This window comes from Lutjanus erythropterus, chromosome 7 (assembly GCF_056507025.1).
Source record: "Lutjanus erythropterus isolate fLutEry1 chromosome 7, fLutEry1.hap2, whole genome shotgun sequence".
NCBI classification, from domain to species: domain Eukaryota; kingdom Metazoa; phylum Chordata; class Actinopteri; order Lutjaniformes; family Lutjanidae; genus Lutjanus; species Lutjanus erythropterus.
In genome coordinates this window covers 19,375,018-19,393,502 of record NC_139323.1, presented here as the reverse complement: position 1 = coordinate 19,393,502, position 18,485 = coordinate 19,375,018, and the positions used below count along the sequence as shown (strand labels likewise).

Here is an 18,485-nt window from a genome sequence, read left to right as displayed (position 1 = left end):
TCCTTTTGTACATGAAATGCACTGATGAATACAGCAAAGAATCATCTTTTCTATGTGTTATTGTCCCGTTCATTTAGGTTGAAATTGGTCTTGATGTTGGGAATGCGGCATGCAATGATGCCAATTAAAACATTATCAATAATTCCTTTCAGATCCATTAAAAGTAAAGTCATGGGCCATTTTAAAATGTGAGTAATAAAGAGTGCAGGTATCTGTGTTGAAATATAGTAAAAAGTTGTCAGCATAATAAATACTTGATTGAAGTATGAATATCTGAAAACTCCACTTGAGTACAGTCTCAAAGTATTTATGCTGCGTTAATTCTCACCTCTGCCTCTCCGACATAAACACATTAATGTACACATGATGTATATAACTAGACTAGACTCCCACACACACAGAGTTGTGATGAATTGCAGTGGTGAATAAAACACACCCTGCCTGCAGTTGCTACCACAAAGGCAATATTTTCCAGTGTCACTTTCAGCAGTAATAGGTAGCTCAACCGTGTGACTAAGAATCATTTTTTGGTATCCTTACTCGGCCTTAAACTATGTTTGACCTCTGCAATATCTAAATCCTGTGGAAATTATAATTTATTTCAGTTGATGCAAATACACCATTTAATCCGTGTGTGTGTGTGTCCTTTCTCGTCCTTGTGCAGCCTGAAGCTGGAGTGTGAGAAGCTGGCCAGTGAGAAGACTGAGATGCAGAGGCACTACATCATGGTGAGTCCAATCAGTTCTTTACCAGAGCTGCACAGTGATTTGTTAGTCTGACTGGGCCACTCAGAAACTCTGGAAAGAGTCTGATGGGTTCTCATACAGGAATTACAATCAGGGGAGTTGTATCTGTGCTTTTGATTAGCTGGATCAACATTCTTTTGTGTTTATGTCATACAGGAGTAAAAACTCTCCACTTTTCTGTTGTTCATCCTGTGTTCCTCTCAGTATTTCTCTCTCTGTTGCCATTTCAACTTATTTTTTCATTACATTTACATCAGAAAGCTGTTTATGTAACAAAAATAATACCAAGGAAATAGATATAGATATCAGGGATTTCCCAGACTAAGAGTTTTTTTCAGTCGAATCAGATTTGGCCATTCAATATGAATATTTGACAATTAATTTAATGCCTTTCTTCATCATCTGTGATGTGAACACGTCAGATTTTTCACATAGTCAGAGAAAATCTAAGTGTGTGTCCTCCTATAGTTCAGTATAAAAGTGCTCCACGGAGCATCTCTCAGGCTGCAGTGCTTCATTTGGCCTGCATGCCCCATGTTCACTCACGGCGTGAATTAAGGGTCGGTGATTGTTGGATCTCTGTAGGGGCACATAATCTTGGATATCTGTAATTATGGACAACAGTTTAAAATTTCCAGAAGTTCTACAAACTATCACTAAACAAGCATTATATGTTTTTCTCTGTTTCATTCCATTAGTCTTGCTCACATATACCTCTTGCTCAAACGTATTTTCCCATGTCTATCCCCATTTCTTTCCTCCCTCAGACCCTCTATCTTCCTCAGTCTGTTTCCCTCTCTCTTCTTCCTCTCTGTTTTCTCTCGTGTGCTAACAGCCTGAGCTCCCTCTGTGTCGGTGTGTCTGTGCGACTAAAGGCTCACATGTATCGTAAGCCTTCGTCTGTGGTACAAAACCCACACAGAGCCGACCAGAATACGATATGCACCATCTGCTAAGCTGCTCGCATTTCATAAACCTGGGAGAGCAGGCAGGATCAGGGCCGTAAGCTAGATAGACACACAGATGGATAGACAGAAAGAGGGGGAGAGAGAGAGAGAGTGAGGGAAAGAAGCAGACAGGCAGACTGAGTATGAGAGAGAAAAACGAGCAGGCAGACAGGGAAACAGACAAGTGGATATAGAAGCACACAGACAGACAGGCAGGCAGATGATAAACAGATAAAAATACACACTCACAAATACACAGGAGATACAGCATATACAAATTCATTCATCCTACACTTACACACACACACACACACACACACACACACACACACACACACACACACACACACACACACACACACACATTCTTGTTCTTCTGTTCTTACAAGAACCTTCCATTAAAGAGGCCACAACTTATCTTAATTTTAATTCATGCAGTAACAGACAGTGTAATAAGTGCCAAATGATACTGAAACCTGTCAGAGTTGCATAAATATTATTACATAAATATTTCTCCAAAACAAACTGTTGGATGATGGTATAGCATAGTACTACTTTACTAAAGATGTTCTTTTTATTTTTTACTACTGATGACATAATAATAATAATATTATCGTAGTGTCTAATCAACATTAGACTCCCCCACCGATCCAAGACAAAATTGAAACAATTACAAATCTGTCTGCCACCTCAGCACCATGACAGCACCGTGGATTTATCAATACACAGCACCGTTACGCTACTGATGTTTCAGAGCCATGGTCAGGGCCATAGATTCTAACTTGCACAAATCTCAATCAGATGAAGGATCGATGAGTCAGGCAGACCAGACTAAGACATACAATTAAACTGCCCCTCTGCCCCTGTGCTTTCTCTGCTGTCAGGGGATGGAGGAGGCAGATTGCAGGTTAAGAAGAGGGATTGCATCTCCCCTCATCCCTCCTCATACCGTCTGCTGGTAGTAGTTATACATATAGTAATTAAAGTGAGACTATGTCACTTTTGAAACAAGAAATAATATATATTTTTTCTCATAAATTGCCACAAAATTAATCTGGGTGCAGTAAAACAACAATGTCCAATTCAGTACACAATTGTGCTGCTACGGCCTTTACTTAGTCACCAGTAGCTTATGGTGGACAAAATTAGCTAACAAATGTTGACTTTACTGAAACCCCTTTTCCATACACATGCTGGATTGGTTTGACTCTGCACATCAACCCAGCACAGCAGGCATTTGCATCTCTGTTAAAACAGGACTACCTACTTAGAGGTGTCTTTTAAATGAAGACAGGCTTCGCTCCGATCAGGTGGCTATAAAACAGCAAATACTTAATTTCCTATAAATTCTTAACAATTAAAGCCTTGTTATTTTGTTGTCTAAACATTTTTATTATGAAACATCAGTATAGGTAATGTTGGGTTTTTATCAGCAGTAAGTTAACACGACTCTGAAAGCTGAAAGTAAACATGAAACAGTAAAATAAAGAAGATAACTGAAAGTGCAAACAGTGACGCGGGTTCAGTTCGAAGCCACAAAAGTACTGAGTGCTGAACACACAGAGACTTTTAAAAATGTATTTCTCTCTGCTCTCCTGCAAACACCTGACTGAGAGTTGAGATGTCACAGCAGCCCACTTTGAGGCGAGTTGAGCGCACTTGGGCCCTACTCCAGAAATTGTTATAAGTGATAATGGAAGTTCAAATCAGCACTGGGTAGTTTGACTCAGTGCAGCCAAATGTGATGATGGAAAACCCCATAAGTCAGTTTGTGACTCATCTCTGCTTGTGCTATTGTCACTACACTACATTCTAGCATTTCAAAGATAAACATTTCAGTGGCTGAAAGAAATAAGCAAAACCCCACCATGAGATCTGTTTGTTGTTTCTGGCTGGTCTGGTCACCTTATGATGTAATGATGGTGTCTTTAAAGCAGCTGACTCAAGACAATCTTGAGCGGTGAATGGAAATGCATTGTCCTTCAATTATCACCTGTGACCAATATGGTGGTTCAGCAAAAATTACATAAGCTCAGTTAGTCATTATGTATGCTTTAGTTACAACATAATCTCATCACATCCGCAGCTCTATAAAGGGACATTTTTATTACACTTTGAAATTATTGCATTTTCTGGCAGTTGCATAAACAAAATACAACTTTGAATAAATCATGCACTGTATAATCACAAATCCATACAATTGCAAAGCCAAAAACTTGTTGAGGTTTTGTTTGGGATCTAACCCCAACCCTCAAATGTTCCCTTAAAAAGAGAAGGATTTTTCAAACTGACCTCATTTCATGAAAATATCCTCGCTATGCTTTTGAGAGTGGTAAGAAAATACAAGAAGCAACATGTGCACATAAATATGATACAGTGCAGCAGAACACACACAAAGAAAAACCTCTGCAAACCACAGACTTCTCAAAACACCCACTTCCCTAATCTCAGGCACTCCCCATTTTAGCTGTGGTTTCACAGAATTACTGTGTGGAACAAACAGCCCAGACAAACATCCACCTTCTCCATTGAAATCCTCACCACCCATTCTCATACAATAGGAGGGGTGGCGTGCCAGCATGGATGCAGTTCCCTGTCTGTCCCCTGTCTCAGACAGGGGCATTGGATGACATTTGATTGAACTTTGTGCATATTAAATGTCATGGCCTTTGTGACCACTGTGCCATTGGAAGTGAACTGGGGTATTGTCTGCTATATGTTTAAGTCCATCACAAGGCTTCAACAGTTCCCTATGGCAGGAGGTCAGGGAGCTGCAGATGCAGATGACATATTCATATAGGTTAGCATGGCAGATGGTTAGCACTCCAGGCTATATTATTTGAACTGGGGCTCACTGTGGTGTAGTGGATGGCTAACACAGCACTATGCTACTTCATAGGCATGGCTTAGAAATGAGAGGGAGGGAAAGAGGGAGAGAAAATGAGAGAGAGGGGAGTGAAAGAGAGGCTCAAAGGGAAAGATAGCTTGAGAGAAAAAAGGCTCGGAGAGTGTCAGACAGAAAAAAAAAAACAGGGAGCTGCTGAGGGAGGGAGGGAAGGATACAAAGGGAGGCAGAGATAAAGAGAATAAAAGAGGAGAGGGAGTGATAGAGGCAGGAGAGAGATAAAGAGGGAAAGATGGAGTGAAAAAATGCTGAAAAGGAATGAGAGAGATGAAATGAGAAAAGAGAGATACCAGGGGACGGAATTGCAGAGAGGAGAGATGGAGGGTGAAAAAAAAGATGCTGTGAAGGGATGAAATGGAGAGAGAGAGAAAAAAAAGAGAGTATGCAACACGGAGTGCAAGAGAAAGAGATAGTGATGTGTTTGTGTGGGGGGGCGTGAAATGAAAGAAAGAGAGATAGAGAGGGAAAGAGAGAGGGAGAGGGTGCACGCACAGACACGTAAATAATGTGAAGCAACAACGGACTCGCTGCGCCCACAGAGGAGATAACCCAGAAGGCTATATTTAGCTCGTTAGGCCTGTCATCCACACTGAGGCCTGTTTCCACAGGCTGGGGCTCTGCTCACTACGCTGCACTGCTCCTGCCTTTACTATTCATCAGTTTTAAGCTCTTTAAATACTAGGGTTAGGGGGTTGGAAAGTAAGGAGATGGTTATACATGGTTATACATGGCCTGATGCATTTCCTTTGCGAACTTTAACACCCAAAGAAACGTGACATTTAAGAAAACATGCTTTTTTACTGTAACATGGCAGTCTTTTGAATTTTTTATTTGACTGTTCTCTCAAGGAAAACAGCAGCATAAACACCTAAAAATAGCATGTTATGTTAATGTGACAATAACAAAGGTGGAAATAGAGTGAAGTTGTTATAGAGCCACAAAGTCTGCAGAGGTAGGATGTCTGTGTGGTTTGGTGGGTCAACAAAATGATGGATTTTGCCAATTTTCCCACAGTAAGTCATGGTTGGTTTCTTGTAACCATGACCACGATTGTTTCCCAGCCTTAACCAAGTAGTTATTTTAACCCAAACCGCAGTCTTTTCCCAGCCCTATTCAAGCCATTTTTGTGCATAAATCTAACCAAACTTCAACTTAAGTGGTGTCACATCAAAGAACAATTGTTGTTATGCCAAAAGGGGTGTCAGAACAGAAAACTTGTATTTATCAGTCTGTGCAGCCATTACAAATTATGTATTTTGATGTTTTATTTAGAGGACTTACGTCACTTGGTATTATCTTTATCTTCACCAAGCGCAGTGTGCAGTGCGATTGCTTGTATGTGTGTCTGACCAATGGACCTGTAGCTAGTTTCACATACTGCTGGACCGATCAGCCTAATAGTTTTTGGTGTGCACATTCATAACTACATGCTAAAGGACCTCTGTGATTCACATTTTTGAAAAATCTTTTGAAAAAAGCCTTTTTTAATGTTGCCACACCAGCAACAGCCGTGACCAGAGGCATTACATTTTTCGAGTGATCCCATTCTTTTGAACATGATATCTCAAGAATGTGTTGGTGATTTCTTCAAACTTGGCACAAATGTCCACTTGGAACTGATTTTTGGTGGTCAAAGGTCAATGTACCCTCATAAAACATGTTTTTGGCCATAACTCAAGAATTCATGCTCTAATTTTGACAAAATTTCACACAAATGTCTAACAGTGCTGGAGATAGTCTAGTTACATGTTCCATTACAGTTACTGAGTTTAAAGTATGTAATTAAACAGTTACTAACTATGTGATTACAAAGGGGTTTCATCCAAATATTATTTTCAGGTTGCCTGGCGGAGATCTGCACTCTGTTGAGTGTACTCTTCTAATTATTTTCTTTGAAAAAAGTTTGAGTTTGTGTAGGTACTTTGTTGATGCTGTGGTTGTCTGATCATCAACAATTCTAACCATAACTTGCTCACTAATGCAATATATTCTTGTATATATCACAAATAAACCATACCTGCTTCAGGACTGTCTCTGAGGCAAATACCTGAAAATCTGATGAAGACATGCTTTAGGTTGACATGTCAGTTACTGCATCTTACAAACAGTTACTCTAAGTGCATTCTCCAAATCTAATCTTGAGAGATTCCACCTCAAAATCTGTGTTTAAGTAGAAATGAGCCACCAGGACAGCCTAAATTCTATATGTTTTTAATACGTGACAACACATTAAAATTTCAAGATAGGGAGAAAACAGATAGTTCCAAGATCCAAGATTTACTTTATTGTCCCACATTGTGGGAAATTTGGACTGAGTTCCAGTCCATGGTGCATCCATAAAGAAACCTTCCACATATGTAAGAGACAGGGTAAGATAGTCACAAGAAATCTGTCTAAGAAGATTAATAATAGAAGAACAATAATAAAGTAAAATATAGAAAAAAACATACACTGATTTTAGACCTGTAGTGCAAAAAAAGTAACTTTATAGCTCTGTTGGTTTTCATATCTATTTCATATCTACTTATTTCATCTGCTGCCATTTAAAATTTTTATTAAAGTAGAAATAAAAGAGTTTTATATCTATTCAATCGCCAATGTGGCACTCTAAACCTCCTCCTTAATAACAGTAGCTCATACTCAATTCGTAGTACATGGGATGGGTCAGTCATTTTCTTATTGGCTAGCCTAAGAGCAGTCTGTTTGTGGGTAGCCTACAGGGATGGATTCTGTCTTACACCTATTATCTTCCATGCAGTCTGCATGAGTCATACCAGTTTGGACTTCAGTTGCACAGAGAGGTTATCATACCAAGCTGTGATGCCGCATCTAATTAGGCTCTCAAAGACTGCCCGATAAAAGACAGCCATAAACTTCTGATCAACATGAACTCTGAGTCACTGCAAGAAGTGCAGGCGTCGTTGGAGTCTGCTGCAGAAACCATCAATATGCAGGTCAGCAAGCTGTCAATAAAAACACAAAAGTATTTGTTAGAGGAGACCTCGGAGATGGTGTCATTGTGGGTGACCACAGGCAGGGTCAGACGAAGAACAAAATTCGGTCCTGGCAATTTTTGTTTGCCATGCCCTCTCAATGTGCTTTCAATTGTCAGAGAGAAAGTGCCTTAGGCCGTTATTGCAGCATCTAACAACTTCAGTTCATTTTTAATTCTGAAGTCACTGTCCACTAAAAACTGATTGTATCGCTCATTATAGACTATGCTTTTGTCTGGATCAAACAGCCATATTGTGCATACACATAGTTTTATGTCTGTGTAAAAGTGCAATGTATTTGTGAAACTTGTATGTTTCTTGTAACTGAATAATCATACTATACTATTGTTTACTTTGTTTATATGTGTTTCGTGTGTCTAAATCTTATTAAGCATCAACTGTGAGATCTTTTTCATTTCATTTCCATTCAGCCTTTTCACTTTTTCTTGTCCTTCATCTATTTCACTTGTATTTTTGATTCAAACTCCATTCTTTTCTTGATTTATTTTGATTATTTCCTGCTTGACCTCTGACTTGAATGGATGGATCCACTTGATGGGATGGGTGTCCTGGACAACAGTCAACACCACTTCCTGTACCGGCCTTACAATGTAGATAGCCTGTTGCCAATTTTGGGGCTATGTAACCTCCAATCAGTAGAGCTGTTTCAACATCAAAAGGGCCGCATTTGGTGGGTCAGTTTTTTTTTTTCCCACACATTGCTGATGGTGGCCTTGCAGCCCACAAGGTGGGCCAGCCTATCTGGCATTTGCCAGAATTGCCAGATTGCCAATTCAAGCCTTTCAACAGGCCTGTGGCCCCTCACTTCTCTTGGGTGAAACACCATCTCCTCTGTCTTTTTACCAGGCAGAGGCCAGGTGGTTATCATCACACCGTGCTACAAATCTTTGTCAGAAATGTTATGAGGAAAAAAAACAACATATTTGTTGTGGTAACATCCACAAACAATTTCCTTATCTTTGTTAAACAGTCATTTGAAACAAATGTTGTATTGTGTTTTCTGGTGTGTTTTATAATTAGAATTTAGTTACTATTTTTCAGACTATTAATCAGTTGAGTTTATTCAGTTTAATCACTCTGTGATTGAGAGTAACAGATTCAAAATGTCCCCACTACATTTAACTCTTTTAGAGGATGTGACACTAACAAAGCAAAAAGCAAAAGGCTACAGTAAGCCAGTGACTGTGGTAATATTTTATTTGCTGGAGAGCTGTACTTTTCCACCAGCCATCATGTTTTAACAGAAGGTGTTAGTTTAGCTAGATATCTCCTCATGGCATGCAACTTTTCAAAGTTGGGAAGTTTGTTTTTCCTCACATTTGCTACTTTAATTCTATAGCTGGCAATGGGTATGTTTTCCACATTTCACGCTTGGAGAGATGATGCCATAACCCTCTCAAATTGCTCCTGTCCGTGGAGTGTTGCTGCAGTAAGACGGCAGTTTGGATATAGTGTGTTTGTATGTTTGGCAGACCCACTCTCTGTATCTTTTTGGATGAAGTATATGTTTTATGTTGGCTGCTCCACTAGACTGCCTCATTTCTTTGTATGTGTTGAGAGACATTGGCAGTGTGTGTAACTTCAGCGGTAGCTGCAAACACACAAACATCAAGTCACACACATTGAGAGTGTCTGTAGGCGTCTTGCTTTTTCTCCTCCTGTTGTATTTATAATTCATGGCTCTCAGATTTCACCGCTCTCCTGGAATTCCACTGTGTATTTTTAAATAAGGTTGCATTGTCGCCCTGGCTAATCAGGGGGCGTAGACGTGTCGGTCACATACTTACACATAGTGCAACCAAGTCTCTCGCCTGGAGAGCCACGTTCACCCCTGCTGGCCTGAGGTTGAGTCTTGCAAAGAGTAGATACACAAGCACAAGGCTCAATGAAATGTGAAAGAAAAGGAGATAAAGTCTTGCATCATAAAACTCCAAAAGCCAATATTTTAATGTAGTGGACTGTTGGCTGAAAATTGAAAAACCTTTATGATGGACTGAAGGTTTTACAATCAAATATATGTTGTAGTTTAGTTGCTGCCCTGGTTTTCTCCATTTTTAAATGTCTCCAGAAATGTTTTTTCCTAGTGTCTTAACTGTGCTGCAGCCTTTCTCTCATTCCTCCTGTCAAACACAAGACAAAGGTCTTATGGGGGCATGGACTACCCAGACCCTTTAATATAAAGTAGAAAAAAGACATGTCAACTTGAGGGTGACAGCTCACAGTGTGGAATCACATTAGGTGGCCTCACCATCACTGTGTGTGTGTGTGTTTAAGTGAGGTACAGAGGCGCTGCGGGGTGTGGTGTTAATGAATGGCCATGCTGCTGGCAAGAGACAAAATATTGTTGCTTCAAATTTCATTATATAAAATAATGATGAAATGAAACATATGATATTAGATTTCACATGACCATATTCCCACTCCTGTTTGTATAGTTTGTGAGTGTGCTGAGCAGGGAGATGTTGGACAATAACGCTGTCACTTTTTATTCAAAATTCAAGCTGTTAAACATGGGGGAAATTTAATGAACTGACATTTCGTTTCATTTCAAATCCCTCAACAAATCTGAGACGTGGGCATCGATTCAGAGGCCTTGAACCAGGCTAACCTGTCAGCTTGTCATTGAAGTGAGGCAGCAGAGGCAGCGTGAGCCAACTGATCCATCAATTCTACAGTGTAGTTTAGGATCAGACGACATGGGTTGCAATCAAATGAATTTGAATGACATACGTACATGTTATTTTGTTAAAAGGTGACAGCTCTGGTTGACAGTAATGCCACAGTAAAATGATTGCTTACTTCTACTGCTGGTTGCGCAAACATCAAACTTCCACCACTAATAACACAGTACCTGCAGATCCTTAACTAAGACTGTGTAAAACTGCTGAAAAATCAGACCAACTTTAGATGCAAACTAACCTAAACTCAGTTGCCAATAGTGACTATTATGTTTCACCTCGTGCTGTTGCCTTTTGATAATTATTTTAATTATTTCTCTTTTTTTTTTGAAGACTTTTACTTTAAGCCTTCTTCTCTACATTTTGATTCAATTAATGCTACATTGTTAGAGTGCTGTCAGTTGCAAAAAGACTAAATATAGTAACAGGAGAGACAGAGAGAAGGAGACATTACAGTGGTGTTAACATCTCGTGTGTAAATGAGATACTGTAACCTAAATGAGAATCCGTGAACGAACTTTAAAACTGTTTAAAATATTAGTATTTTTGCATTTTGATGATCTGCTGCTCTGTTTCAGATGAAAAGTGCTGTGGTTTTGATTAGTGTGGAGGAACAGTGAAGTGTTACCTGCTCTCACAGTGACATGACGTCTCTGTGGGTCAGAATCATGGCTCTGTACTCTGCTGTCAGACACGTTTTGCATAAATGATCTGCAGCAGCGTTTCTCATCTTTCTTATAAAACCCAAAACTTATTCTACACTTGTGCGTGGTGCAACGCGGTACAATGTCACTTCTGTCCCTGTTTTCAACACGGTCTGTTTTGGGCAGATGAAGAGGAGACACAGGAGAGGGAGGAGGGAGCGCTTGTTTTGTGTGATCGCGGCAACAGGCGTCCAGCGAGAGCGGTGCAGACAGAGGCAAGAGGAGAGAGAACACAGAGAAAAGTTATAGTGGCAGCTCTCTGATGCCAAAAATTAAACATATGTGCGTCTTAATGAGATGTATCAATACGCTAGTGCTGCATCGATTTATTTCCGATTCATGTTCAGCTTTTTACCGATACAGTCCATCTGAACCGATGCACTCGATTCTTACATACTAAAGTCCGATGCATCGGATGCATGAGTAAATTGGTTGGTTTTGAAAGAACACAATTTGGCTTTTGTATTGGTGGTTTCAAATCAGAAAAGGACTGTCTCGTGCATTGATAATTGCTTTATGAGAGTCTGTAGTGTTTTTTAATTTTTTTCTTTTTTTATTTCAGTCTAAATGTTTTATCTTGAAGCCTGTATCAGGGTTGTATCATGGCCTCAGTGTTTTGTCTCATGCCTGCCATGCGGTCATTTGTTGGAACATTGTGAGCATGTGTGTGTTTGTGATGTGTGTGTATCAGTGAGCGTCGTCCGCTCAGTACAGCCCCTCAGGCAGAGATGAAGTGTGTGTGTGAGTGTGTGTGCATATGTGTGTGTGTGTGGATTAATGCGGTGCTCTCAGCCTCTTACTCCGCTCCCAGCTCATCTGTCTGATTCAGGCTGACACACTGTGTTCTCTTCAGCAACATTACAGTCACAGACTGCTTGAGAAAGGGGGAGTGGGAGGGGGTCAGAGAAAGGGAGGAAGAGAGAGAAAAAATGAAGGGAGTGAACAGAAGTAATAAGGGAAGTGAAGAGAGAGATGGGGACAGTGAGATAGAGTGAGCAAAACAGACAGAGATGAAAGAGAAATATGAGAGAGAGAGGGCACAAGGGCATTGGCAGAGAGAGCAGAAAAAGTAAAAAAAAAAAACAGAACAAGGACACTGGCAAAGAGAGGGAGAAAAGAAAGGGAGAAGAAACACATCAAAGACAAAAAGGGTGCATTTTCGTGTATTAGAGAGAAAGGAAAGGAGACTGAGCAGGGGATGAGTAGACAGAGAAGCCAAGAACGGGAGAAAGAGAAGAAGAAATGATGTGAGATAACAGGAAGGAAGAGGGCAGAATCCGAATAGGGATTCCTCCTCTCTGAGCCGAACGTTGCTCTGCCATCCGATAGTGGGAGTTGGCTAGGGGATTTAAGCAGGGCCAGATGTAGAGAAGGATTGAGTCTGTTTTAAGAGTCTTAAACCTGTCTGAACTGTCTGGAGCAGGAGGAGCAAACAGGACAGGAGCGTTTGTAACGATGGACTGGGTTTCCCTTGTTGTATATGTTATACACATTAGGGCTGGAATGATACTCTTATCTCCAGAGTCTATGTTATCATGATATGTGGCTGCTGATTTGGTATTTTAATTCTTAAAGACATGATATACAACATTTTTCTACTTGAAAAACAAACAAACAAAAAAAACTGCCCTCTGCCTGTATTTCCTTATTTTACAATATTTCCTTATTATCAACCCAAAACATCAGTATTTGACATCCTGTGAATGAGACTCAACAATCAACTATTTTTCTTGTGCATTTCCAAACAGTTCAGACAAGTCCTACTGATTCGACATTTAAGGACTGAGATTCAAAGTTATGACTTTTTCCATATTTATTGTCTGCTTTTTTAACACTGGGCCATGAAAAAAGTTAAATCTTACACTTCTAGAAAGTGTATATAATGAGACATTTTTCTAAAAACAATGCACATCACATGTCTGTCAGTCTTATTGAGTTTTATGTCAGCAGCGTAATTTCTCTACTACACTAAAGGTGATAAATAAAATAGTTTTTAAAGTAAACTTTAGCTTTTCCTGCCATATGAGAATAATAATCAAATAAGATGTTAGGCCAAAATTAATAGAGCCGCTGAAAACGACATATAGCTCCAAGAGCCTTTTAATTGACATTCTTCACATATGAATTTGAACTTTGAAATGTGCATGTGAACCTCAACCTAGACAAGGCTTTGCCGCTTAGCCTTGCTTCCAGTTTTGTAAAGTGGCTACTCACAGTATTGCAGTGAAAAATTCTCCTGCAGCGCAAGAAGAATTTTTCATATAAGCCAACAGACATCTGTAAAACTGTTCCCCATTTTGTGTTGGCATTAACCTAACAGGATAATTTATGTAGCAATTAAAAAAAATTGATTCAGGAATTGTAAAAAATAGAATCCCACAACTTAAGAGAATCAAATTTTTCCTCCCACCCTGGCATACATTTGTTTATGGAATATAAACCCCCTCAAATTCAAGGTCAGTGGTATCCAGTTGTTGTTCTGGCCTCCCTCTGATGAAACTGGCTGCAAGAGAAGCTGCAGTGGTGCTGAATGTCTGCCGTGACTGATTTAGTCGTCACCCGCTGACAGGACACAATGGAGAAGTCAGAGCCTGCTAACCTAACCTCTGATGTGGGTTAGCGCGGCGTGCTAATAAATGTTTTAACATCGTCGGTATGTGTGTGTGTCTGAGTGTGAGTGTGTGGGCGGGCAGATGAAAAGACAAGCTCACCCGAGAGACATCGTTGAACAATGCTTTTGTTAAGGTTTTTACACACATCCACACCCACATGCACAGACACACACCCAGACACACACCCAAACACACACACACACAAAAATAATACATGCAGGAGTAAACACAAGCTGCTTGCGCACACACACATGCTGTATGAATACAAACATGCTAGAAAGCCGAGTGTAGATTTGCACACACACACACACACACACACACACACACACACACACACACAGACACACACACACATGAATGTCCCATTTAGATAAATCACCTTGGATTAGACCCACTTCCTAAAGCTCATTTTTAAAGTCTGCCAGCGTTCTTCGCAGAATGCATAGCAGAGATAGAGAGAAAGGGAGTCTGGCACCATCGTCTGACACTCTCTCAACACCAGGGGGTGGAGGGAAGGAGGGGGTAACGAAAGAGCAAACACTCCCCGAAGAATGGAAGAGTGGAAAGAGGAGGGAAACATGAGAGTAGAAGGAGAAAGAGAGCAGAGAGAGAGCGGCTCATTGATAGAAATGTAGGAATGCTTTTTGTCTGTCTTGCCCAGATGATGACAGGGCAGTGTGTGTGTGTGTGTGTGTGTGTGTGTGTGTGTGTGTGTGTGTGTGTGTGTGTGTGTGTGTGTGTGTTATTAACGGCAGATAGACGGTGATGTGATGTTCAGAAGAGTGGAACGTTACAGTGCGATCAGATAAACAAGAATCACACCGCAACCTCATTTATCTAAAGTAACCCGCCTGCCGAACTGACATAACGAGCCAAAAAGCAGCCCAAATCTCCAGCGATGATAATGGCAGTGAGTGAGATGGAGACTCTGCTGTACATCTCTCAGTGTGTATGTTTTTCTTTTTTATTCTAGATAAAGTTTACTCCGGAAATCGAAAACAATTTCAAACTCCAGAGATTTCATTCCCCTCAATTACATATAATCTTTTCTTGTAAATAGAGTTGTCAAAGTTGTACAAAAGTACTCAAAGCCTTTAAGTTTTGCAATAAATAGTTTTACACATGACAAAAATGTTTTCAGGTTTTAAAAAAAGTAAAGTGCTGAAGCCTGCTGACACCCAAGTGTCTTTTCTTTGTGGAAGATGGAGCAGAATTTAAATGATAAGAGGAAATCAACAAACATTTAACATAATGAATATATGGTAATTTCAATATTACAATATTTAATGATTTATTTCCTCATCATAGATTTTTTTGGGGATATTATATACTCAGACATATGCAAGTGCCATTTTACTTAAGGCTTTTTTACACCACAGTAAATTAATTCTAAGAGGGGAAGCGGTTTTGATCATGTGATAAGAAGTGGTTGCCACCCAAGTGAATGCACATGGATTTTGCTCTGCGAGTTCACCGTGCTGAGCTGTTGGCGGTTGCTGCCTGGCACTGGGCAGTCAAATAGGGGGTTGGCATCATGGAAATCATCACAATTCAGAAAGAAGCCATCATGGAGTAGTTGATAGTTCTGGTGTCTGACAACTTAATGCTATACAATCTGGTACTAATCATGTACAAGGAAAAACAATACAGTCATCTTGGAACCAATGACAGAGCTATGATATAGACAGACAGACACAGGCACTTTTGTGAGCCAGAATGAATTGTTTTGTAACTTCACGTGAAGACGACTCTGACACACCCCCCACCTCAGAAACCAGCAGTGAAAGTACTGAGAGTGAGGCTAACACCGCTAACATTAGCCATGCTACACCTGCTTCTCATTTAGCAGCTCTAAGTAAGCGTAAACAACCAAAGACCCCAAAAGAGTCCCTGCTCCATCTCTTTATCAGCTAACAAGTCCGTGGCCTTCAAAATGATGAAGGCCCCTGCCATAAAGCTTTACACCCGGCCACCAAATTTACATAGTGTGAGAACAGGTGTGCAGGACGCACACTGGGAATGATAGACACACCATTCAAGTCAGTGTACTGCTAAAATGATTTTGAAGCTTTTATTTTTAGGCAGAATAGTTACGTAATGTTGCTTTAATGCAGCTGTGTTCACCAATCTCAACAATGTCCACATCATGATGTAGTGAAGCACTTTCATTATATGCACTCAACAAATGTCAGATACAGCAGCATAATGGATTTATTCTACTCTACAAGCACTGTAGATTACTTTGTAGATATATGCTGATGCTGATATTAATTTACTGTAACAAACAGGGAATATACAACAAGAACCCAAGTAGATTATTTTCTCACCTCATCATAACGCAGCTGAACTTTACTGTAATATCAACAGTCTGGTTCAGTGTACATTCTAATATTCACTGCTCACATGCATGCACATGTATGTAGATTATCACATTTCTTGTTGTAAAAAAGTATTCTTATTTGACATTTACTTTGCATTTTTCATAATTCAGTTGAAAAAGGTAGTCTATTACAAGTACACATATACAAACACACACACACAAACACATCGTTCTCTTTCCCTGCTCTCTGGGTGGGCAGTGCTGGGTGTTCTTAGTAAGCAACGTCAGCCAGTTGGCTTAGTGCCCCTCTGCTAGGCTTAACACACAACCACACACACACACACACACACACGCACACGCACACACACCCCAGCACACAAACGCACACACATCCACCACGTGCGCCTTGCAATCTGCTACACACACATACAGACAACCCACGTAGACAAGAGATCTTACACACAGTGCTGAATGAGAACGCAGTGACACAACAGAGGGATTATATAAGGCAGAAAGGCTGGTATGGGGGCCGGGTGTAATTGGAGGTTGGGGGGGGGGGGGCAGTTAGGAGAGGATGAACCTATTAAAAAACTGACTATAACACCAGAACACACACTGTACCACTGCAATTTCATACAAACAGAGTGTGGTTATTACCATGCTGCAGTCTAGAACACAGTCGTAGTACACCTGTTACTACTGTAAACAAGTCTGAATCTGAATCAGAAATGATTTATAGCCAAGTAGGTTTTCACGTACAAGAAATCTGTAGAATATTGAGATGTTCCGGTACCATTTTTTCCCCAAACTATGCAGATCAGCTGGCACAGAGTACCTCTCTGATACCAGTGCATGATGAGTGCATAAAGTCACTGCTGTATGGCCTGGCTCAGGTTAAATCCTTTGTATAACGTGGAAATGTATAGAGAAAAACATGACTTTGCCATCCTATAAAAAAAAACAAAAAAAAACAGCGTTCTCAGTCTCAGAGCACCTTGACACAAATGCAGTGAAGTACACAAGTAGTTTGTAAACAGAGGTTCAACAGTCTGTGCATAAATGTAACAGCATCCACATGTGTTTTTGATGACAATTGGAAATACTTTTAATTTCATAGATTTGTCGAGTTCTGTGGTATATACTTAAAACAAGATCTATTTGTTTGTGCGTCACACTTTACTTTTAGTAATAATTTAATTTTGACTAAAACAGTAGTTGAACAGATCTCTTTATATCTGTTTTAGCTTGTGACAAACTTTCAGATTTCAGTTATGCCTTACTTTAGAGACAAAGCAATTGAAATAACTGCAAAATCTGGCTAGTGAAAAAAAAGGTTTAAGCCCTTTTCTGAGTTCTACTCTTTGCATTGTTACTGCAGTAAGGCTCTGTAGGACAGGATAAATCACAAATACATTTACGTACCATACTACATTTACACATTCACAGACTGCAAAGCAGAGTTTTTCCTACACTACAGACCAAACTAGACTCCCTCACTGGAGTGTTGTACAGACTGCACAAATAGTACAATAGTCACTTCACTGCTGTCTAGCCTACACCCACAGGACAACTGCTACCACATTTCAGTCACTTAGTCTTCTCCTTTCTGCCTCTTCAAAGGAAACTCTGAGTGGACCAACTAATTGTGGACCTGAATGAGTTGTACAGTTAAAAGAGCACATTTCGAGCTGGAGCAACTTTTCCGTTACTGTAACTGAGCGATGTTGTAAGTGACCTGATAGCAGGTGGCTCTTGGCCAGATAACGCATTCAGCTCTTAGCATCTTCTTACCTGTTAATGTTTTAAGTCCTGAAATTGAAACACCTCTGCCTGATAATCACTGCTTTGTCATCTTTAGACTGACTTAATCAGTTTTAAGTCCAGGCAAATAAACTGTCTTCTAAAGCGTTTGGAGCTGTCCTGAAGGTGACACTGTTCTCTATCTGACCCCACTAAAGGGAGGCGAGCAAAGAGGAAATTATCCTGCAGGGACCAATAAATGATCACAATTTAATATTGTTATCAGCGATAGTGCTGCAGCTCTCTACTGGAAATACAATAGGGGGCATTAGTACATAACACAGTGATTCACCTCCTGCTACTCACAGGATTCTTTTACTTGTATATCGCTCAAAATGGAGAAGGGGATTTCATACCTTCTCTGTTCATGTCTTTTCTTAACTGGAAGTACTGGCAGTGGTGGGAAAAGTTCTGTTACCAAAATTTTCACATTTTAGAAGCTGCAATCAAAGTATTTGGACTTTTTTCTTAAGAAATGACTTAAAATTGTTTAAAAAAGTATTAAGATACTTGGCAATTAATTTAGTAATTGACAATCAAATGATTAATCTACTAATTGTTGCAGGTCTCATATCTTATGACATAAGGTAGACGCATTTAATTGGTGGAGGTGAACATAACTTAAACTATTTTATATGTTGCAAATTTTGTTAATTTTCCTAATAAGATACAAAATGCATGCATTTTTCTCATTGTAGGTTTTATTTAAACAGTTCTAGTGGCATAGTGGTTATTTTAAACACTAATTCGTGAAATGCA

The 18,485-nt window shown here is 39.9% G+C and overlaps 1 protein-coding gene across 3 annotated transcripts in view; it reads left to right on the top strand.

The window, feature by feature from the left end:
• Positions 1-18,485, top strand: part of tle2b (TLE family member 2, transcriptional corepressor b) — a 136,824-nt gene that overhangs the window by 22,654 nt on the left and 95,685 nt on the right. For all 3 annotated transcript variants that reach the window (XM_084723083.1, XM_084723084.1, XM_084723082.1), the window contains exon 3: positions 665-728. In XM_084723083.1, the coding sequence (XP_084579209.1) occupies positions 665-728 (64 nt within the window). The remainder of the gene's footprint in view (positions 1-664; positions 729-18,485) is intronic.